This window comes from Lolium perenne, chromosome 6 (genome assembly GCF_019359855.2).
Source record: "Lolium perenne isolate Kyuss_39 chromosome 6, Kyuss_2.0, whole genome shotgun sequence".
Lineage (NCBI taxonomy): Eukaryota > Viridiplantae > Streptophyta > Magnoliopsida > Poales > Poaceae > Lolium > Lolium perenne.
Window position 1 is genome coordinate 198,545,125 of NC_067249.2, and position 23,216 is coordinate 198,568,340.

A 23,216-nucleotide genomic window follows, 5' to 3' on the forward strand; every position below is an offset into this window, starting at 1 on the left:
TGGGCTTGTGTCTAGCGTGTAGAGGGCGGGGAGTAGCTACTCAACGTCGCGGTAGGGATGCAGGGCGAGGAGTAGGCTGCTCGAGCGCTCGACGGACCGGCGTGTCCAGGGCGCGCTCACCGCGTCGACTGGCACGCCCTGGCGCGGTTTGGCCACGCGCGTTCTGGCCAAAGTAGAGCCGTGGCGTTGCAGGGGCTTGTACCATTCGTGTCCTTGTGCAGTGTAGATGCTCCAGGACAAGGGCAAGAGTTGAGATGAGGGCTGGAGGTGGAGATGCCAAAGGTGGCCGGCATGGCCACGGTGTGCCTTAGTCTAGGGTTTCTTTCCCCTCTCCTCTCACTTTAATCGACCAGAGCATGCACTAGGGTGAAGCAGGGGTTGTAAGAGAGTGTGATGATCAAGAATTAAAGGGGTTTAGGGAAGAAACCAGTGTGTAAAAGGGTGTGTCTCAATTTGGAAATGATGCCTGCCACCTGTTCGACATAATGGCCGCATGAACTTTTTCTTTGAATTTTGAAATTCTTTTTGGTGAATCTCATTTATATAATAAATGTGAAGTATTGGTGGTGGTGGCACTCAATTTGGAGTTGTTTTGCAAAATGTCAAAAGTGACATAATCTTCTCTTTATTTCAGCATCCCCTCTTGTCACCTTTATTCTGGTCAACCTAGTCAACTCTAGCCATGGTGGTCAACATCAAAGTTGCTCACCTTGACATGGTCTTGGATGACATGGCTTTGGTTGACCAAGTTTAGTTCAAGAAATGAGAAAACCAGGGGGGAAAAGAGGTGAAGAAAATATTTTTGGGTCAAGTGACCATTATCATATGTATGTGAGATTTTTGATTTCTTTGCAATTGATTCTTGGTTCAAGGGTGCAATTGTGTTAGTTTATCACATTGAAGTATTTTAGAAGCAAGGGAGCAAGCAATCTTGGCCTTGGTTGAGGATTTGAAATTTTGCATAAGGTGTATGTGAGTGGGAAATGGGTTTTTCCCATTTTCTCTAATTCCCCTCAATTTAGGGTTTAGTGATCTTGCTTAGGATTCACAAGGCAATGTTTAACCATACTAACACTCATCATGGCAATTGCACAAAAGAATATCACTCAAATGCATATATCTATAGGTGGCACTATATGTATAGAAAAAGTTTTTGTTAGTTGCAAATTTTGGGTTTGGGGAAGTTATCTCTCTTGTTTATTATTGTTGAAACTTGGGATGTTACACTTTCCTCCTCGATCTTGCACTGATAATATAATGCCACATGTTTATAATTTAATTTTGAAGAGAAAAAATGTATCATTCTACACAATCCATTAGTTCATCACAAGATAACAAAAAACTTGGATGTCTGCATTGGAGAGCTTCATGGCAAGCAATCGAGCTCTATCCCTGGACTGAAGTCATTGTTATCTCTGGGAGGAAGATTGGTACTCATTAATTTGGTACTCACAAATATGGTACTGTATATGTTATCATTCTTCATCCTACCGAAAGGAATTCTGCATAAACTCGATTACTATCGATCCAGATTCTTTTGGCAAGGGGACAGCGAGAAAAAGAAATATCGACTGGTTAAGTGGAGTATAGTTTGTAGTCCCAAAGATCAAGGAGGGCTTGGAGTTCATGACCTGGAGGTCAAGAATTCAGCTCTTCTGGGTAAATGGCTATTTAAGCTACTTACTGAGGATGGGACTTGGCAAACTATTCTTCGGAGAAAGTATATCGGTTCGAAGACATTATCCCAAGTGGTTTGGAAACACAGGGATTCTCACTACAGGCTGGTCTTATGGCGACAAAAAATGTATTCTTTCGCCATGGTACTTTCTCAATCGGGAATGGAGCACGAGATACGATTACGGGAAGATGCTTGGCTAGACAATGCACCCTTAAGTGAACAGTATCCTGCTCTGTATAGGATTGCTCGTCGCCAAGGTGATACCATTGCTACTGTAATGGCTACCTCACCTCCGAATGTGACGTTCAGACGGGTTTTACTTGGACAAAGACTTGTGGCATGGAATACCCTAATTCAACGGCTCGGAGATATTCATTTATCACACGAACCGCATTTAATTTAGATGGAACCTTCATGTAGATGGTACCTTTTCCGTAAAATCTTTCTACAATGCGATCCTTCTTTCTGACTTACCAGTTGACAACAATAAGAAGATTTGGAAGATGAAGATACCATTAAAAATTAAAAATTTTGGATGGTATCTTCGTCGTGGGGTTATTCTCACCAAAGACAATCTTGTTAAGCGGAATTGGCATGGAAGTACACGGTGTGTTTTTTGTCATCAGGACGAAACAATCAAACACTTATTCTTCCATTGCCAGTTCGCGAGATCTATATGGTCAGTCATCCAAGTAGCATCTACATTGTATCCTCCGACTAGTGTCGCCAATGTCTTTGGCAATTGGCTTCATGGTATAGATTCAAGGTTTAAGTTGCTTCTTAGGGTGGGGGCGCTAGCAGTTATCTGGGCGCTTTGGCTATGTAGAAATGACAAGATCTTTAATGACAAAAATTGTTCTTTGTTGCAGGCCATCTACAGATGTACAGATATTCTCCGTTCATGGTTACCTCTACAGCGAGTGGAGAACCGACAGCTATGTACGGAGGTCTGTACACGGTTGGAGGCTACGGCGAGGGATACTTCTTCCCTACATGGGTGGCAGCATAGTCTACGGATAGATGCCCCACCTACACTTTAGGCGTTATGTGATTCATCGTTCCGATATGTATCTCGCCTAGTTTTTATTATTTATCATTTTGGACATGAGACAACAAAACGGCTGTGTGCATCCTGGTTATGCAGAGGCTGGATGTAATTGCTTTTTAAAGTAATAAAGCATCCTTTATCGAAAAAAATATAAAAATGCATCTGTACCAACAAAGATCAAAAGTTGTGGGTATTAAATAAAAAGAGATGAGTGGAAGAGAGAGAGGAGAGGAATCAAATCAACAACGGAGAGGCTTTTTTGTTACCTGCAGGAGGGTGGACGTCGCATCCGAGCTCGGCAACGTCCATGACCCAGGCTTCTCTTGTTGACCACCGATTGGATGGTCCTTGTAATTCAATGATCTCCATGTAATAGAATAGATGCATCAACATGTATGATCGGTGAGCTCCCATGGCTACCAATTGTAAGTGTGGTGGTAAGAGAAAATATGTTATATATATTCATCAACATGTATGATCGTCAAGCTCCCATGGCTACCGATTGTAAGTGTGGTCGTAAGAGAAAATATGTTATATATATTCATCAACGTGTGCAGTATATAAGTATTACCGTAGAATATGTAACGAAAACGAATTGAATGAAAATGGAAAACACCAAATACAGGTGCCAGAACCCTAAACCATGGCGTGGACTTTACTCCCGGTTGGTACCAACGGGGACTAAAGGTCCGCCAGCCAGAGCGGTCCGTCGCTGCCACGAGTATGACCTTTAGTCCCGGTTTGTAAGCCAACCGGGACTAAAGGTGGGGGCTTTAGTCCCATACTCCCATTTTGGCAGTCCCGGATGGTCAACCGGGATTAAAGGCTCTTCCGAACCGGTAGAGAAGATATGTTCTCTACCAGTGATGGTAAAATTATATTCGAGCATTGTTATCAAAAACACAAAACTCACAGAGGAGACTATGCAGTTTCAGCAGGATTAGCAACACCCTTTCAAACCCATGTTCCCTAGCTGCCTAGTTTATTCGTTTGAGTTCATGTTTTTTAAATTTCCCTGCAGTTCTACCCTCTATCTTCTTCTATAATCAATGAATGCAGTGCTGTCTGCTTTTATAAAAAAGAAAGATGAGACGTGAGTACGTGACCACTGACCTGGCTGCTTACAATACAGCAAGACCCAAGCAGAAGACCTCGTGAAGGGAAGTATTTGTTAAACAGGAATGCTGTGTCATAGTAGATTAGATCTAACCTTAGTTGACCCATCATGGATACCCAATGATCATAGCTAGATCTGACCTTCTGGGCATTGTCACTCCGTTAGAAGGACGCTGGTTTGGAACTGGCGAGAACTATCAACCTAATCTAGACGTCCTTAACAGGTCCCTGATTCCTGACATCGCCCTTGAGCAGCTACTGCGCCCAGGTACGTACAAACTGCTCACTCCGTTTCATAGTTATACAGAAATTTAGGTTCTTGAGAATTACCTTTGCATTGTATCATTCACCAATTGCAGTTTATTTCCTCAAGAATAAGAGATAGAATCCTCAACTTGTAAACAAGCGTAAGATGGTGTGCACGGTTCACATCTAGGAGGCAGAAATAAGCTTAGCTGAAATCATGCATATATGTCTTTCTCATAATTAAGCAAGATACATAAGCATAGCAGACATAGTAAACCTTCAGAAGTATGAGTGGTTTTTCAAATGGCAACACTACATGAATCATACTAAAAAACCACAGTTCCTAAGTGATTATGTAAGTTCAGCAACAACATGTAACCAGGATGCCTAGTGTTTATACTTATTTCAGTTAGCGAGTTATGTGTCCTGTTAATCTCTGTTCAAGTTTGTTTGAACTGTGAACTGTGATTTTCTTCAGAGAAGATGGTGTTTTTAATTAGTTTTCAAAACGACCATGAACATGCAGGCGCTGTGAGCCAGGGAAATGGTGGGCTACGACGATGTCTGTGACCATGTGACATCCTTGTTCATTATGCTGAACAAGAAAACAGTCATCTTGTTTCGCATCGAGTTTCTCGTGGTCCTTGTCACATTACTGTTCTTTGCCATGTTCGCCATGGATTTTTTTCGCCGCATAATCCACAACTCTTTCATGAGAGCTGTCTTTAGCGTCTTCGACGCGGTCTCCGACTCCATTGTCTTGTACCTCCTGGGGGCCATGCAATCGGCGCCTTTCAAGAATCAGTTGTTCCCAGTCTGGGCTCTTGTTCTTGTCAATTTCCGTTACAGTGCAGACTACATCTCTGGCTATGGTGTTCCTGACCGCGGCGGACGAAGGTTCACTGAGTGGAGAAATGTTTTCAAGCTCCTGGGATCGGCATTCTTGAATTGGACTCGTGGATCCAGTTTCACGGGTCCACTGTGGTCGGTCTGGTGTCTGCAGATCATGAGGAGCGCCTACAGATTCCGTTCACATAATTTAGCGTCCGTTTCTGTCTGGCATGGTGGGAGTTCGGAGCTTGTTGCAGAGCACATGCGTGCCATGTATGACCGTTTAAAGGACGCTTCTAAGAAAAAAGAAAGCTTGAAGGATGGTTCTAAAGAAAAAGAATACTTGAAGGAGGATCTCAAGCCAGTGGCAATGAAAGACTACAGCTACTTGGTCTATGGAGAAACAAAGCGACGTTTCAAACTAAAGAAGCCTCAGTATGCATTGTCTACCGACAATACAGGACCACTCATCACACTGGACAAGATCTGGGACTTTCCAATTGACCAGGGTAAGGATGGCAAGGATATCCCGCTGGCCTTTGCCTTGTCCAGGCTGCGGTGCAGGCTGGAGAATGTGTCGCTGCAAAGATGTATATTTGGCATAAACCGAGAGCTGATCAAGAACATAATTGGTGGTAAGATAGGTACCAGCGATGCACTTAGGATAATGGAGCTGCAGCTTGCGTTTGTCCATGACTATTTCAACACCCGCTACCCCATGGTGTTCTGGTGTGGGCTCCGATCTCTCTTCTTCAGTCTGGTTCCATCTGTGCTAACCATCGGTGCACTCATTTTTCTTGCTGTGGACATCCGTAAGGTCTATAAGCCACCCACTGGCGACCTTGCCAATCTGGTGAAGGGTATTAATGTCGACATGATCATTACATGGGTATTCATTTCACTGATGATTGTGAAGGAGATATGGGAGATGCTGACCTACTTACTATCAGACTGGACAACCTTAATCATGGGGTGCGAGTATGTGCAGCGGAAGTTCAAGAGGACCAAAAAATGTATAGATTCATGGGTGGACTGGGTTCTACTGTATTTTTCCAGAACAAAGATTTCTGGTAGGAGGTGGCATGGATACATTGACCAGTATGTCTTCGTGCAGTCATACGATTACAGACCGACATTTTGGAATCTCATTCACAATCTAACCACAGGAATAATTCCAAAGAAGGATGATGGGGCAAAGCTCAGCAGCGCCATCAAAGTTCCGGACTATGTCAGGGTGGCAGTCCTGGAGAAGGTCACAAAAATTATGGAGGAAGAACTAGGTTGCAGTCCCGCAAAAAAAGGTTGCAATCTGCCCAGGTTCATCAAGGCATTGTGCAACAGCAACCTTAGTAAGCAGTTGCAGAACTACCAGGCTTACACAGCACGGCCCATGAGCACTCAGATCGTCCTGGAGACAAGCCCTCAGATCATCCTGCCAACACCAACAGGCACTCACTTTGTCCTACCGTCAAGTACTAACACTGTCCTGTCAGCAAACTCTCACAACGTGGTGCCGAGAAGCAGTGATATAGTCCTACCGACAAGCTCTCACATCATTCTTATGTGGCACATTGCGACCAGCCTCTGCGAGATGGAGCTTGCCACAGAATATCGTGTCAACTTGAGCAACCCAGGGTTTCCGTGTTCCCTCTTGTCTTGGTTCACTTCTTGCTGCTCATCCCAACCGTATCTTTTGGACGTGGGTGAGAAGAAAGATTGCATCTTGTCATGGTTCACAAACTGTTGCTCATCCAAATCAAATATTGACGACAAGAAGAAAATGAATGCGAAGTTGCCTGATTTTTTTTCGATAAAGGGAATTCCTTCTATAAATGTTCCAAGAAGATCCGGCTCCAGGAGGCTTCAAAAGGGGCAAAAGGATCTCGTTCGTTCAATCCCGCGCACACAGTAAAAATGCAATCCCGCTTTTACCTGCAGCCGTCGGATGCGGTTGTTTCTTTCTCACCCACAGCTTGTCTGAACGGGTCAATGACGTTTGGGACCAGTCGTGTGTGGGGTCGGCGAGCAGAGGCAGCAACCGTCGCCCGTTCACGTGTCCTTTCTCCTCTCATTTTCGCGTGCGCGTGGTGGTGGGTGAAAACCCTAGATCGACATCGTGCTGAGAAAAATTCCCCCAGTCCCGGTTCTTGCGTGCCCGTGGGTGGCGGCGACGACGGCGTGGTTGTAGAGGATGCGGGAGGCGGAAAGGGGAGGAGCAAGGCCGGCTGGCTGTGCTGCAGGGGGGTCGAAGGAGTGGGAGCGACGACTCCGCCCTCGCCAGCTTGCCACTGCCGTCCGCGGGCTCTGGCGCCGTTCCTGGCTCGCCCATGGGGGCGGCGTCGACGGCGTGGTCTACGGAGGGTGCGGGAGGAGGGTACGAAGGGGCAGCAGCGGGTCGCCGCGAGTAAAGAGGATGGAGCTCACCCTCTGCTCGTCTCTCTTACGCAACTGCTACCCTTTCCCCTAACCGCAGCTCTTGCCGTGCTTTCCCCCCAAAGAACTCGCCGGCGAGCTGCCGCAACCGAACATCCACGGAGGCGGTCGAGAGGGGGTGCTGCAGAGCACGTCCCAGTGGAGGCCGGCAGAGCAGAGGGTGCGCCGCCGCCGCCTCGTGCGACGTGAGGGTCAGCGGCCACTCCTGCGCCGGCTCCTCCCTCCTCACCGGCCAGGCGACCTCGCCGGCTCCTCCCTCCTCACCGGCGTGGTAAGTTCCGATTAGGTTGAACGGTTCATCATCTCCCGTACGAGATCCCCATGTTTTATTTTCATTCTGCGAGTAAGTGGAAGTGGTGTTTCAGTATGCGTTGTCCATGGAAATTTCCTCCATCACTTGTATATACCTCTTATTACTGTTTAGGCAATGGTGTAATCAAAGGGTTTGAATGCAGAATACTTTTGGTGTGCAGGTTTCTTTGTAACAGCTTGGATAGCTGCTGCGATGTAAGCGGGCTGCAGGCAGCACGAGGCTTGAGGCAGGAGGTGGACGAGGAGACAAGGAGGCGAGCAAGAGCAACGAGGGATGAGCAGCCTCACCGACTCGGCGTATTCCTCCACGAGTAAGCCCTTCTCTTCTCTCTCAGTGCATCTTCCCTCTCTCACTGCGTATATGTTATTGTTGCGTTGGTAAATTTATTTTAGGTGAATACGAAATGTGTTATATTTCCTATAGTTGCATCTACCGCTATTTTGCAGCTTTGTTTCTGATTTGTAATGCTTGGAATTTGTAATGCTGTTGTTTCATGGTTAGAGATATGCCGTAGGGTTACCTACCAAAGATTTGTTGTATTTTTTAGGAAGTTTATTATAATAACTTAGGCTATGGAACCTACATAGCTTATTGTTTTGATTAAACTGAATGTATTTAGTTCTTAAACTGAATTTTCATCTTGTTTAATTTGTTGTTTGGTGTTTGTATATGCTCCTGAATGTGATAATTTCTGTTCATAATGTCCCTTCCTATTTTTGTTCAGGTTAGTGCATATATTTTAGTAGAGATGACGAGATGATCTGGCTGTTGGATTGTTTGGTGGTTCATCGATCTATCTATCTATTATGGTTTTCATACTGAAGTTGATCAGTTTGTGAATCTCTCTGTTGATTAGTTGCCTATTTGACTGGCCTACCAATTCTGGGATATTAGAGATTGAATTACTGTCAAGAGTACAACAAGGTTGTCACCTAATCAGCAGACCTCTCCACCCTTCAGGTGATTTACTAATTCAACGGTTCATTTTAAGTGATTTAACTTTGTAATTTTCATTTATGTAATTTATTTTGAGTTTATCTTCGTGATACTATTGTTACACACTACAATTCTATGTATGCATGATGGCCAGATGTCACTGGCCAAGCTATGGTTTTTCCTACACTGAATTTCTAATGTGTGAGAGTTAAAAGGGGCAAAATAATGGCATGTGATATGCTTCACACAAAACCATTGAAAAGGGATCATCTTGTGTGTTTCAGGTATGCCAGCGTTTTGTGATGAGATGCGAGGTTGGATGGAGCTTTGAGGGCATCCAGTTTGGTGGCGACACACCACATCTATTTATTCTTCCCCAATTACACTGCTGTTTTGATTCTCATGTGTGGAGATGGATGTGAATTACCTAGAGGAAGTGGTTACAATATCCGTCTGAAAGATGCAGCAGGCACAATATAAGTTACTGGTGTAAGCATCCATATTTCCGTGTTGCACATAAATGCGTATTTCTTTGTTTTGGCATTTTTCTTACTTTTTATCTTGCTCTCCTATTAGTTGTAGTTATGCAAATAAACTAGACCGATCTTCTCGACTACAGGAGCCACCCCCGGAGGAGGGTGATGGCATGCCAGTGAAGCTAGCTGGGCATTTAAAGTTCATGCTTACATTGGCAAACCATATTCAGCATTATTGGGTAATAATATTTCTGAACTTCACTTCTGTTTAGACCAATATTAAACCTTATTCGTCCGTTATTGTTGCTTCAGAGATTATTATTTATTTGCTACCTGGTATATCGTAGGTCCAACGCTGGTAGTAAAGATGGTGTAGCGGCGAAGAAACCAAAGCGGTATAAAGTATAATATATTTGTTCTCTTCATAGAAAGCACTTCTCATCCATTCCAGTACGCAATAATAATTTTTGTGTTCTTTGTTCTTCATTGGTTTCACAGGTTCTGTTCTGCATAGCCTTTTCTTCATGGATAGTTTCTATTGTGAGTTCTGCTCACAGCCTCACAGGGCTAGGTGGAGAGCTTATTAGTATCTTAGTAGTGCTCACTACCTCGATGTCTTGACGCACACTACTACTCTGTTGGTTCTCTGCTTAAATGAGGCATCAAATATTCACTCTGCCAAAGTAGTGAATATATGAATGGTATTCTTGCTTAGGGTATTTCTCAATATCTCTCTGCTGATTTAGTCAATAACTATAGTAGCCTGACAATTAGTCCTTGGTGAAGGTAATTTACCTCTCCCTCATTACATATCTGGATACATGTGGTGGTTGCATTCCTTTACTAAAGCTTGGTATTTTTGTGTCTCTGGTGAAGCTCCGGTGGATGGCGGTGAGATGCATGGCATTTCTTTAGAGCCTTATATGCATCGTTATGATTATGCATGATTTATAGTGTGTTCCAACCAGAGTTGTTCCTTTATTGGCTAATATCAATGAGAAGTATATGTAGCTTATCCCAACCTCTTGAAGGTTATGTTCTTCTATTTTTTTTTGTCTTGGACTGCACACAATGTTTTCTTTGTCTTTACATCTTGTTTTCACTGGTCCCCGTTTTTCTTGTGCAGTTATCTTAATTTCCCTGTAAATGTTCATTTGGGCAATTATAATCCCAGCTTCTTCAAGGTTTATTTTGATTTCCTTCTTGTTTCCCCTCGCCTCTATCTTTTCCTGTGCAATTAGTCAGGTTTTTTCGTGAAGCAAGGTTGCGTGAGATTTCTAACTAGCCACAGTATGAATTTATTTCTATCTTTTCACTTTTAGCCTTGAATACAGACTACAATTAACAAGAACACAGTACCACGTTTGATTCCATTCTTTCTTAAAAGAGGCTTTTCTTCTGCCGAATTACGATTTCAGCTTTCAGTCAAGAACAAACTGAATTTTGTTTTCCTTGAAGCATCATGAACTGATGTTTTGTGTTGCTTATTATGATTCTGAACTGATATGTCTCTTGCTTCTTGCATCCAGATATGATGCCACTGCAAATGCTCATGTGCAAAATTTACTCTGTTTCACATTGCACTATCATCATTGTCACTCCATGAGGTACCACAAGTTGTCTCTTGTGTATAGTATTTCGTTCAGTAGCAAAATAGTCCGTACATGTTGGAATAAATGCACAGCTCATACTCCGGTTACTCATTAGTTGCATTTTGCACACAGTATTAGTTGAGGAAAGTGGGGTTCGGAACTCTAGCAGACCAACTGAAGAAAAGTGGTGTTTCAGCTGATGGAGAATCAAACTTAAATCGATGGACGGAGCTCCGTTAGGTATTACAGGGGAAAGCAGTATCTATGCTTTCTGAATTCTGGCTTGATTTATGTTGTTAATGTTGCAAAATAGCAATATTGATGAAATAGTGTATTTTTTCACGAACTGATTGAATGATTTGCTCTTAGAAAATAAATCTGCATATCTACTATTTATTTCGATTTCTATGCAATGCATAGCTCGGAGTTCATCCTAGGGTGCCTTTGTGATCTCTACTCAGTTATTGACTTGCTTTCTGATGCTTCGGTTTTTCTTCTAGGAGGATGGCATATCTCGGTTTGTGTACACCACCTGGGTTCATGTGCGGTGGACAATGGTTCGAGCAACCCTGATGGACCACGGTGTCTGCCGAGCGACCAGCAAAAGGTATGAACTCGTGTTATTATTGGAGATCAGCATCTGCCATGACGACGCTTGTTTTGGTGCGTGGTGGCGGGTCTGCTCGGCGAAAGTTGGACGTCCTACTCCGGCGAAGGTGTGTCTCTGGTCCTTTCCGTCTCCTGTTTGTTTTTCCCTTACAGTTCATGATGTGGTGACTATCAATAAACTATGAAGATTGATTAGTTATGTGGTGACTAGCAATAAACTATGTTTATGTGCCTTTCTATGCAGATAATTCACTCACTGTCTTTACTTAAGAACTGTTACTGGGTTAAAAACTTTATATACACTTAATGTCTATGTGTCTTTCTTAGTGCAGATTTTGTTATGATGGTTTTGCTATGCTGCGATGCTTTGCTCAGAGCTCATGGATCATGCATGAAGAAATGAGGAGGTGATTTAAGGGTAATCTGTAATTACCTTGATAATGTATCTGAACTCATATGTCCTAACAATTCATTTTGTAGGAATCTGAAAGATTTGTGCAGAGGGCCTCAACCTGGTTTCATGGTCGAGCTCTCAACAGCTGCTGCTCCCAATCCTTAGTGACCACATTGCCACCCGCGTCGTCGCTGCTGCAGCATTCTGCAGCACTGATATTGACCTCTCCACTTCTGTCATGCCCTGTACGGAGCCGTCGGCTGCCTCTCATCCCCTCCAGTTTACCCGCTTCCACAATTCCTTCACTCTTGAGAAACTTCAAGAGCAAGAGGCGTTTCGTTTCTTTGTAATCTCTACGGGTAAAGACTGTGACCGTAGCTAATTGTTTTGGCAATCATCAAAAGCAGTTTTATGTGGTTGGTGCTAACTAATTCATTTGATATTACCAGCAGGAGCCGTGTTTTGCTACATCATATCTTGCTTGATGGGACTTTGCATGCACACGGACCATGAAACTCACTCATGGAAGTGGGAATTGGATACCTAGAATTCAAAAGGTTATTGTGTGGTTATATTTAGAAATATTTTATAAATTGCTTGTTGGCTTGTGCTAATATGTATTATATTGAGTTATTGTCTTTCTGATACGATTTTCAGATATTTTGAATCATGTTGATATGCTAATTGGATCTTTGATTGTATTCAATATGGTCGCTGACTTGTTACACTATTTCGGAGATCTAGCAGTGTAAAATAAAGTATATGAAAATCTGAACTCGCAGATTTTTGGTAGTTGCACTATGTATCATCAGTTTTATAGCAGTTTTATGTGGTTGGTGCTAATTAATTCATTTGATATTACCATCAGGAACCGTATTTTGCTACATCATATCTTGCTTGATGGGACTTTGCATGCACACTGACTATTTTGTGCATCAAAGATCTTGAATATGGTGCTTAAAATTAAATAATATATTTTTCCGTTCTATGATAAAAAGAATTGTGAATTATGTTCTATGATATGTAGGCCAGTATATAAACGCTTAGCACACTATGTAATTAGTTTTGAGTTATGTATTTTCTTCTCTATGCTTTGTACACCAGTATATAGGTGCTTAGTACTACATATAGCCATGTGGCTACCTAATTGTGTGCTTCAATCTCTCCTTTTTAGCTATTAATTATTAGATATGAGAAGTACATAATTAATACCAGAGGCTGGCATTTGAGATCAAGGGCTGGGGTCAATGATTACTTGATCAGCAATATGTGTTTAGGTGAAGAGCATGTCGTGATTACTCTTTACGGTTTTATCGAGTGCATTCACCATTGTGCATGTATATGTGTTGTTTTTTAGAGCTATACATTTTCTTGCAAATTCTTGCAAAACAAACTCACCAATTCTGCCCTGCTTCAGCTCCTTTGTAAGCCATTTGGTTAATTCGGTCTCCAAACTGGTCCATCAATTGTTTTCCTATATTTTCTACAGATCATGTGTGGTTCTGCTGCTGCAGGATGATGATGGCCTCCTTCATCGGCTCAGGTCCTTGCATCCCCATCTTCTTCCCACTCTTTGCAAACATGGTTATTTTAGTCTGGTCATTGGTTATTCAGCTATTAGCAGGTTGCTCAATGCCTCATCGTGCAATCAAAAGTGCAATTATTTCCATAGATTACTTTGTTTTTAATATATATACTCCAATAATCTAGGTGATGCCTGATTGTGACCAGATATTGGAGAATGTATGGACAAGCCCATAATAAGTACTTACCTCGATTGCGAACTAGGTACGTTGTCAGTCGCCTGGAGATTCTTTGAATTTAGTCATGAATGATAAGTACTTACATTTTTCTTAGGATGTGACTGTCAAGCAAATCTGTCTCATTTCAGTTTTTTTTTACCGTAATGACATTTTAAAGATAGTCAAGCTGAGTTTTCATGATTCGAAAACTCATGATCTTGGCTTTTCTATTAAGTAAAAAAAGTAAATGTGTAAAAGTTTATTATGCGTATTACTGTCAGTATACATTGACCCTCATTTGGGCAATGTAAGGATTTGATGGAAAAATCTTTTCTTTTCACAGCCATCCGACTCAAAACATCTGGCTTTACTATACCTCCAAAATATTTCTTTTTAAAAGTGATTATATAGGTATATGTTGTGTCCTCTTCTTGTTATTATGTAAACCATACAATGTTTGGTCGCACAGCAGTCATGGTTAGTATTTTTTTTGCTTTTCATTATGTGCATGTAGTTTCTCTTTCATAACTATTACTTTTTTAATACTTGAGGGATGCACAAGTATATGAGATATCAGTCATGAAATAGGAATTACTTATGTACTATATAACAAACTCTTTCATTATTAATATTTGTTCCACTATTGATTTGGATTCCTTAGAAAGGATAAGCAATGATGTTCTTTTTGTAGTTTTGGTGATCCATGATCGCTATAGTTTTGCGTTGTTGTTCAATACACAATGTGACATGATGTTTAATATTGCAGTGTCTGCCGCAACAACTTGAGTAAGAGTGCCTGCTACGGCTGATCCAGGATAGGCCCAAAGAGGAGATCCATATGGTGTACATACAAATTATTGCCAAGTGACTTAAGTTGTTTTTATTTTTTTAGTGCAAGGAGTAATGAGCACAAATATATATGTGATCTTTGACAACAATATTCTTTTCTTAGTGATATATTTAAATTAATGCTTAGACATATTGAGCTCTTCATCGATCTATGTATCACATGAATACATTAGAGTTCCTTATAAGTGTTGACTATATTCAATACCCTAAGGACTGAATACATTTAGGCTCCTTACAAGTGCTTGCATTTGTACCATCAAAACACTAAGGACTGACATCAACAAGGTAGCAACGTGCCCTAAAATGAGACAGAACTTGTGGCTTAAATTCTCACCCTGTCATCTGCATATAGTCAAATAATTCCGACCCTAAAGTAAATGAATCTCAAACGCATATAGAAGGAAGTCAAGTGACCGGCATTAAATTAATAGAGACGCATATGTGGCCAGGTTTGTTACATACATGTTGAAGAACAACTTACAAATCAGCGAAATTATAAGAAAACAAAGAGAAAAACATCCTAAAAACAATGAAGCCATATTCAGCGAACAACATATTGAAGCCAAAGAAGCCACCAGGAGTGAGTTGACTTGGATTTTACCTATGAATCATATTGTCCATTGCCAAATAATTTCTCTTATGGCATAAGTTGTGTATAAATTCCTACGTTACCGAGATCCAGCACTTGCACCATTCAGTCACATTAATTATTATTCCAAACAAAATATAATATGTTGTTTCACATAAGTTTACATGTTAAATAATCATCCTTACAATAACATGTTAATAGGTCACAACTCCTAAGGTAAAGCTTATGGTTTCAATATGTTTCTCTTCAGCATTTGGGCCTGGGGAAAATCAATTGAATAAAATCAATTGAATAGTATCTCCATTCCACCTCAAAAAAATGTAAAATAATACCAAAGAAAGGCATTTCCCATCCATGTAGATGAAGTACCCCAATCAGTTTAGAATGTTTGAGATCAATTATTGATTGTTGTTGCCATTCGTTCTTGAACATTTGCTTTTTTTTTCCATTCATTTTTGAACATAACTGTCATGCTTTTGCCTGTGCGCCGGGGCGCACCGGGTCATCTAGTTTCTCCTATAAATGGTGAAAGACTACCCAGCCATCTAGGGGGTCTGAGAGGGGCAAAACAATCCTGTTCGTCCGTTTCACCTGTGTCCAACCCGCTTTTCACCGTGGCCGTTAGATGCAGTCAAACTTTCCTCACTCGTTCAGCTTCGGAAAGACTCTATGACAGATGGGACCTCCTACGTGCGGGACCCGATAGTGAGAGGAAGGCAGGCCGGCTCGTTCGGTCGCTTCCTTCTCCTGTCCCCAGACCAGAGGTGAAAACCTAGATCAAACGCCGCTCCCCCAATCCTCGCTCCCGAATCCCCACCCCTCCTTTGCTCCCTGAATCCCCGTCGACCTCTCTCTCCCTCTCCCCAATGATGGTGCACCGCCGCTCCCCGAGATGGAGCCGGACGGGCACGACCGCTAGGGCAGGCCGGAGAAGGCGACACAGGTGGGCGGCGGCGCGCTGCCTTGAGAAATCGTCCACAGCACCGGGGCTCGAGATCTTCGTTCAAGGGCGACGCCTAGATGTGGTGGGAGCCGGCTCAAAATCTCCCACCACCACCACGGCCACTACTCCGTCAGCAAGCAACGTCACAGGACAGCTTCTACCAGGTAAAGTCCTAACCCTAGCTCGCATATTTTCCGATCTGATCTGGATATTCTTGTCTTCTCTCCCGCTCGCGCAGCCCCAGCATATTCCCACGCACAGCGACGAGCACGTCCCAGAGAATGGTGGTGACATGGAGATTGAGCAGTGAGAAGACGGAGTCACGGAGCCAGTACCGACGAACACGGTGGCAGGCGAGAGTGGACCTTGAGGGGCGGGTCCCGGAAGCACGGAGGGTGCCCAGCGACGAGCGGTGCAGGGTGAAAGGAGGCGCTGCAGGAGCATGTCCTGGAGGAGGCCAGCGGCACGAGCGATGAGGTGACCAACGCGACAGTTGGGTCCCTGCAGGCAGAAGCACGCGGCATCAAGCAAAGGTTAGATCCCTCTCTTCTGAGGAAATCAAGTGAGAAAAGTGAGCATTCTTGGTTAGTTGTGGCTTGGTTTACTGCTGAAGATCTAGAGTACAACAGGGTTGTCTGTCAATCAGCAGACCTCTCCACCCTTTTAGGTGTTTTTACTAATTCGTTAGCTGCAACCCTTTGCTGGCAGGGGATGCTGGCAGGGCACAAGGTTGCAACAGAGAAAGTTGGCGTGCTGTTCAGATCTTGGGAGGTAAGTGACTATTGTTGCTTCTGTTTCCTAATGCTTTGTTTGTTTACCAATTTATCATGGATATTTTTTTTGGCAGGGCTGCTCTCTTGTTGATAGATCTTGGGATATTTTTGTTGATGCAGGTGGCTTTGGATCAGAAAACTTATGAGCTTATTGGGACCGATTATCCTGGTAATATGACACTAAAGGATAGTGGTAGCAAGTGAGGTTATTTGGCAGCTTTGTATATGGCACAACTAGCAAGGAGGAAGGGAGTTGGAGACAATGGTGGTGCAAACAATCCTACAATGATCATATAGCGACAACAACAGTCAGTCTGCAGGTGGTTCTCTTTGTTCACATATTGACACCTCTGTCTCCGTGTTAATTTCGTAATATAAATTTGGTTACAAACCTAAAATACTTGTTGGTGACGGTGACACATCCTTTCATCAGCAAAGCTTGCCTCGACATGTGCAATGACAGAAGCAACGTCACGAGCGGAGCCCTCTACGTCTCAGCTCGTCGTTCTTGAGGACCATTTCGATTTCTTGTTGCCGACTAAAATGATTTTTCTGAGTAGTTAAGAAGTCTCAATAGATGCTACTTACTACTATAGCTTGTTCATATGGAAAAATAGGAAGGGAAGCTAGCACTTGTGAGCCTAAAATATTTGTTGTCCTTGAGCTGCCTAGACTATTTACATCTCTCGTCATAGATCACCTCAAAGTTCTAGGGAGGCGCCCACTGTGCATAGACAACTTACTGCTTGATTAGCCTTTGCTAAGATCATTATTTCTGGTGAGGCGTCCACTTTGCACTCTGTAGGGCAGGCGCTGTGTGGCAAGCCGCAAAATATTGTGAATAATGACCAAATCCGTAATGTTTCTGCCATATCAGCAATATCTCTTTGTTATCTGCTTAGTGAGGCAGTTACATGTGGCAGCTGGAAATTTTGAAAGGCCCCAGATTTTTTTTTCAAACTGAAGGCTCCCAGGTTTATGAAGCATATGTCTAATAGATGAACCTACTTAGTAATTCCTTATGACTTATGAACATTTTGAGAGAATTGAGTTGCTGAATACTAAGGTATATAGTCGTTTCCCTTTTCCCCACTCCTGTTCCTATGTATTTTTGTTCAGCCTATAAATTGTGGCAAATTATAGCTTTTCCACTCTCAAGTAGGTCCCATGATGATGTCATAAAGAACGTATGTCCTACTTTTCTAATGTCCACCTAATTTGAATTGCCAAGAAAAGTACCGCCTTTTTATTTTTGGATGATAAAGAAATGGTTGTGGCTATTTATTAATCTCCAGAGAAGCCTAATGGTGCACTTCATTTTAATATACACTTGCACACCGAGTTGCAGCCTCTGTTCGGTTTCCCCATGCTAATGTCCAGATCAGTCCACCTCACCATTTAGTTGAGCTTCAGCTGAAGAATCTGTCGCATGAAACTGCAACAATACGATGGTAGATTGGCGCGTGCTCCCTTGCCATCATCATTCTCTAGCTAAGTTTTGGTGTTTTCTCATATTCAGGTTCTATATTTGTGCTATACTTATTTGAAATTTTTTCGATTCATTTCGTTTATTACCTGAACTCTGTTTGTGCTGATACTTATCCAAGTAAGTGTGTTATCATCTTTCATATTTTACTTTTTCCTTTATTGTAAACTTGCTACCGTCCTTATCAATGCAGCTGCAGATTTTCCGCTCTCATAATGTGATGTGCTCATAATCCTTCATGAACCATGATTTCTTCTAGAAAACTTCATCTTCGTAGTTATTGTTTGATCCATAGTTTTCTTGTGTTTCTCTATCAGTGTTTATTTTCATTCCTACTATGCTATACATGTATTACTGTATGGTGTTGCCTCTGAACACAGTTTATCTTAAATGTCACTTGGAGAGACCACCAAAATTTCGTATTTCATGTTTTTGGTAGAGTTCTTATTATGATGAGGGTAGCAATAGGTTGCAATATAGGTTGGAGGCTATAAATCAGGCATATGATTCCTTTTTCTTCTGGTATGATCCAAAATGTATAAATAACATGAATAGAGAAACTGACCACTTACGGTCCTGTATTTGAGAATGCACGATGCACCTCTTCTTCCATTTATCCAAATTCTTTGGCTTGCACATATTGGCAGAATAGATTAATCATAGTTACAAATAGGGCAGAGAAAGCTGGTACAGATGCAACTTGGTTTTATCTGATTAGTATTTCTTATAATTAACTTAGGTGTTTGAGGCTTCTAATGGTAGCTCACCAGCACTCAATTTGTTTGAGCGGCAGATAATATGTTGCCGGTCACGTTAATTGGGGAGCGAGATTTGTCAGTTGTGTTTTTCATGCATGGTTGACAGAAAGATTGACACTTCATCTACTGAGGGTATTTAAAAACTCCATTTTGTTGGCAGCAAGAGTCATGGAATTTTAATAAATTGATATTTTATTATCTACTTTTGTAAAAAGATTGACACTGCGCATGCACTTGAAGTAAAAGTCACCTATTTCATGTTTTACTCTTGTCCATTTATATAAAAAATATAAATTTTGTATATGCATAAATTTACTTATTTAGTACTTAGGTTTCTCCTTGTGGTTTCTTATTTCATGTTTTACTCATGTTTTATCAATCTGGTAAAGAATCTTACCATTTGAGGTTTGTCATTCGTGCCAGGTGAACGCAAACACCATTCTTGCATCATAAAAGGGCAGTTAGGTGCTCTGGTGTCTTGATGAGCTATGGGGATCCCAAAGATGGAAACTTGATCCTAGGAATCTCAAAAGAAGGCGAGTTCCTACGATAGAAATTCATAAATAAGCTTGCACATGTGATTTACTCCTAATTATAGTTAAGAAAGGCAATGACGCAAGTCATACTGTAACACCATTACATCTTAGTACTATAATTTTGAGAAATATATTTGCAAGCATGTTGTCGAATCCCCGATGGATATATTATACATTAATGTATGACCAGGCATTCACATATATGCTCCTTCTTATTGGAATGGTCATGAATGAAAAGGTGGCTCAAATTTTTGATGGATATTCCCCCCTTGCTTTTTTTTACCTGTAACCCTATTTTTGGTCAGTATAAATATATTGGAAGTTACAGTCTTAGTGGCCTGATTGCAGGTCTAATATCTTGTGTGAACAAATAAGTCAAATGATTTCTCTGTTTGTGTAATTCCATTTTCTCATGGCATCTCCCATTCAAAAGGTAACTAGCATTGAATCTTTACATTCTTTGGCCAAATTGAGAAGTGAACTTGGACTAATAGCTTTCATGTATATGCATATTTTGTATATGTATTTTTTTGCCTTCATTTCCTTTCTGTTAAAACATGTTATTCTGAGTAAACTTAGGAAAACTATATAGCTTTAGTTGGATATAGCATTCAGAATTTCACCACTTATCTTGGATTTCTGAAATCTTTTCAGAGGACATGTTTTTGAAAAAATATGCATGCTTTTGTCATAGAATTGGTGAGCAATTTAGGTATATATGTCGATCCTGCTGTTACTAGCCTTTCTTGTCATGTTGTTGATTCTGTTGTAGATCTAGCTATGATGTTGCTGTCAAGGGCCCAAAGAAGTAGTGAATCAGAGGTATGGTATGGGGCATCTAATATTTTATCCAGTGTTAACATGGTTTATCACTATTAGTTATGTCTTCATTGTGTGATATTCATATGCCCAGGGACAAGAGTGGAGGATGTTGTTAACACAGAGAAAACAAAGAGGAATATCAATTCCGGAGGAAGCTTCATCGCCACTGTCCCTCGCTTCTTGCCGTCTTCCACCGCCAGTGTCCAATGTGATGTTCACCGCCATGCTGCAACGACATCCGCAGGCTCACCATTTTCCTGCTCTAGCCCTTGCTCACTGTCCATACCGCCCTTCCATGGTAGAGTCATTATGGATGGAAAGGGGTGAAGGGTTGGGCATCAGAGTGTATGGCGTGCCTCACGACTCTCGGTGACTATCATCTCTGTTGCTTGCTCTTCATCCAACTTCGTTGAGCCACAAGGGGTGTCGACTGTCGAGTGAGTAGAAACAACAAACGGAGCAGACTGCATGTAATTGCTTATGTTCTTTTCTCATTTTTTCGCAGGATTTCACTTATTGTTTTCCAAAATATGTAGATCCTACTAATTATAGTCCCTCATGTAGGTATATTTTATCATGCATTTGTTAATAATCTCTTCACAGACAATTCACACTTTTAGGCCCTGCTTCGTATCTTTTGTTGTGTTCTCTTTAGGTATCTATGCAGAATTATTCTTTGCAGCTTTGTCACTTGTGGTGGTGTTGAGGCAATTCTCTGCTGCCAGGTTTCTTTCCTCAATGAGGTAAACATTTATTGCTTTCTCTATACTGTTTTAGCCAGCCAAATCAGGATAACCTGGCCATGTACATCCTATTTTTAGTTTGACCAGTCCTCACTGCTTGCTTTTTATTGTGATATCTTTTCTCTTTTTAGCTTAGTGAAAATGTTTTCCTGTAGCAGATAACTTGTGCTGAAGTCGAGGGATGATACATATATTGTGCAGATGTTTTAGTGCATATACTAGAGTACCCTACTTATATATTGTTAACTCTCGGCAGGCTGATATTGATATTACATTTATGAACTAAATGCAGTTTTTTGTCCTTGTGTACATTGAATACAGCTTCCCTATAGATATGTGAAATGAAACATTATTTACATATTTTATCCAAGTATATGCTTGTGTTTATGAAATTTACCACGGTCACCATGAGTATGAGTAGTGGGCCATATTGTAATCCATGAACATATACATAGCAGCGTGAGACAATATTGTGTAATTAACACAAGCAGTTATTTCACTGAGTCTAAAAACCACATTAGCCATAATGTGATCACGTGGCTTGAGTAATGTCTTGCTTTTGTCATTTGCGTCGGGGCGCAACCGGTCATCTATGGCATGTGTGTTCTATTTTATCAGCTGTACATTTGATTGTAGTTCTTTTTGTATCTGTTTAATAGGCATAATATCGGAGGAACTGGCGGTAATGATGTATAGTGATCTTGGTATGCAAGTATGACCAGGCACTTGGTGTGGCCTGCACGCATTTGTTCTTTGATTCTTAGTGAGGATCATTGTGTATTCTTATTGAAGGAAATGATACTACTTCAATTTTACTTATTGTATGCATTGATGGCACCCAAAGGATTGCTTATACAAGCTTAAGGGCTCTCAAAGACATACTGAATTCTTGGAAATCTAAATAGACATCAGCCGAGTAAAACTTATATTTTTATTTTCTTTAAAAAACATTGCCTGTGTAGGCTAAAAGTTCTCAAAGACCTGCTGAATTCTTGGACAACTAAACATACATTAGCAGCATAAAACATGGTTACAATATTGTCTTGCATTTGCATGTGCGCCGGGGCGCACCGGGTCATCTAGTATATTAATATCAAAAAGATATCAATTACACCCAGCCTCTGCAACAACGCACCACCCTAATGGCACTACGGATGCACACAGCCAAAAAAAGAAAAAAAAGCTAAGAAACAAAAGTCCCGCTACAGTATCTCGGGCCTAACAACAACAATACATCCACCGCCTAGACAACACCTGAAATACAGACTCTCCAAAAACGACGCCTCCAAGAAGGGAACAGTGCTCTAACACCGTCGTCGCCCGATCAACGATCTTAGGTTTTCACCCTGAAGATAGTCCCCACTCTCAAAACAATGCCTCCAACAAGGTCATTGCCAGGCACAACCAGTTAAGGCCAGACCTTGGGTTTTCACCCTGAAAGGTAGGACTCTGAACTTCACCTGTGTTGTCGCCCCCACTATCATACCGCTGTTGTGAAGCCCAGAACACCAAGCAAGTCCCTCAACAGCGCGGAGACTTGAACCTCCCTTAGCTAGTCCTCCCCTCCGGCCTTCATGAACTTCTCTTCTTCCGACTTTCATCATGGATCCATAGTCACTTGATGTCAACACAGAAAAAGAGCTTCGTGCCGCTCCCTCCAGAACCAATCGGTCGGAATAAAAGCATGGGTGCGCACGACCGAATACCACCGATCCAGCAAACTCCAGGCACAAAGCACTGTTACACTCGCCGGCGGAGCCTTCCGGAACTCAACACTCCGGCTAGATCACGAGTACAGGCCTCCGGTAGGTCTTCCTCTTCACGCAAGAGAGACCCTAGGACCACATCCTTTATTCAGGTCGGACCCCCACGTCGGCGACCATCCCGGGATGGCCACTCCAACCCTCCACCGGCGACTCCATCGCCGGCTTCCAAGCATCTCCATCTCGCCGCCGGAAAGCGGTGATAGATCGATAGATCCACCACCAACCGCAGGCCGATCCTCTCCGGCGAAGAAGAGGGCCACCTCCACCGTCGTACCCAAGGTTGCTGCCCCGGGCGACCTCGTGTCGCGGGTGAAGCCCAATATCGCCTCCACTCACCGGCGAGAGGCGGGGGGGAAATGGCGCAGGCCATGGGCCTGGCCGCCGCCCACCACCAGCCCCTGCCGGAGTGCTGCGGAGAGCCGACGGGAGGAGGGAGCGCAGCGCAGGCCGCCGCCACCCATCCCAACCGCGCCGGCCGATCCACCATGGGAGAGCCGACGGGAGAAGGCGGCGCAGCGCAGTCCGCCGCCACCCATC

General features: G+C 42.5%; 1 protein-coding gene and 2 long non-coding RNA genes across 17 annotated transcripts; all 3 read left to right on the forward strand.

The window, feature by feature from the left end:
• Positions 1–4,632: 4,632 nt before the first annotated feature.
• LOC139830095 (uncharacterized) lies at positions 4,633–7,979 on the forward strand. Its single transcript, XM_071822386.1, has 3 exons — positions 4,633–6,554; positions 7,393–7,623; positions 7,826–7,979. Exons 1-3 carry the CDS (start codon positions 4,633–4,635, stop codon positions 7,977–7,979), a joined length of 2,307 nt encoding a protein of 768 aa, XP_071678487.1.
• Positions 7,980–9,212: 1,233 nt separating this feature from the next.
• Positions 9,213–10,301, forward strand: LOC127306443 (uncharacterized). Of its 2 annotated transcripts, none has more exons than XR_011747551.1 (3): positions 9,213–9,316; positions 9,425–9,479; positions 9,576–10,301. It is a non-coding gene; the product is annotated as an uncharacterized lncRNA (long non-coding RNA). The 2 variants fall into 2 exon arrangements; XR_011747552.1 differs by having other exon boundaries at positions 9,425–9,472.
• Positions 10,302–15,435: 5,134 nt separating this feature from the next.
• LOC127306444 (uncharacterized) lies at positions 15,436–21,847 on the forward strand. 14 transcript variants are annotated; one of them, XR_011747550.1, is made up of 6 exons: positions 15,436–16,328; positions 16,504–16,566; positions 16,689–19,348; positions 19,697–19,781; positions 20,121–20,170; positions 20,262–21,847. It is a non-coding gene; the product is annotated as an uncharacterized lncRNA (long non-coding RNA). The 14 variants fall into 14 exon arrangements; XR_007854664.2 differs by having other exon boundaries at positions 15,439–16,328; positions 16,689–20,170; positions 20,262–20,640; positions 20,826–20,913; positions 21,072–21,847; XR_007854663.2 differs by having other exon boundaries at positions 15,439–16,328; positions 16,689–20,170; positions 20,262–20,640; positions 20,826–20,913; positions 21,573–21,847.
• Positions 21,848–23,216: the final 1,369 nt, after the last annotated feature.

What these genes read in the sequence shown, in the direction of transcription:
- LOC139830095 (XM_071822386.1), top strand. Translation starts at nt 4,633, where the DNA reads ATGGTGGGCTACGACGATGTCTGTGACCATGTGACATCCTTGTTCATT. An exon ending in GTCAACTTGAGCAACCCAGG is followed by an intron (nt 6,555 to 7,392) that starts GTTTCCGTGTTC and finishes CCCTAACCGCAG; the next exon opens with CTCTTGCCGTGCTTTCCCCC. An exon ending in CCTCCCTCCTCACCGGCGTG is followed by an intron (nt 7,624 to 7,825) that starts GTAAGTTCCGAT and finishes TTTGGTGTGCAG; the next exon opens with GTTTCTTTGTAACAGCTTGG.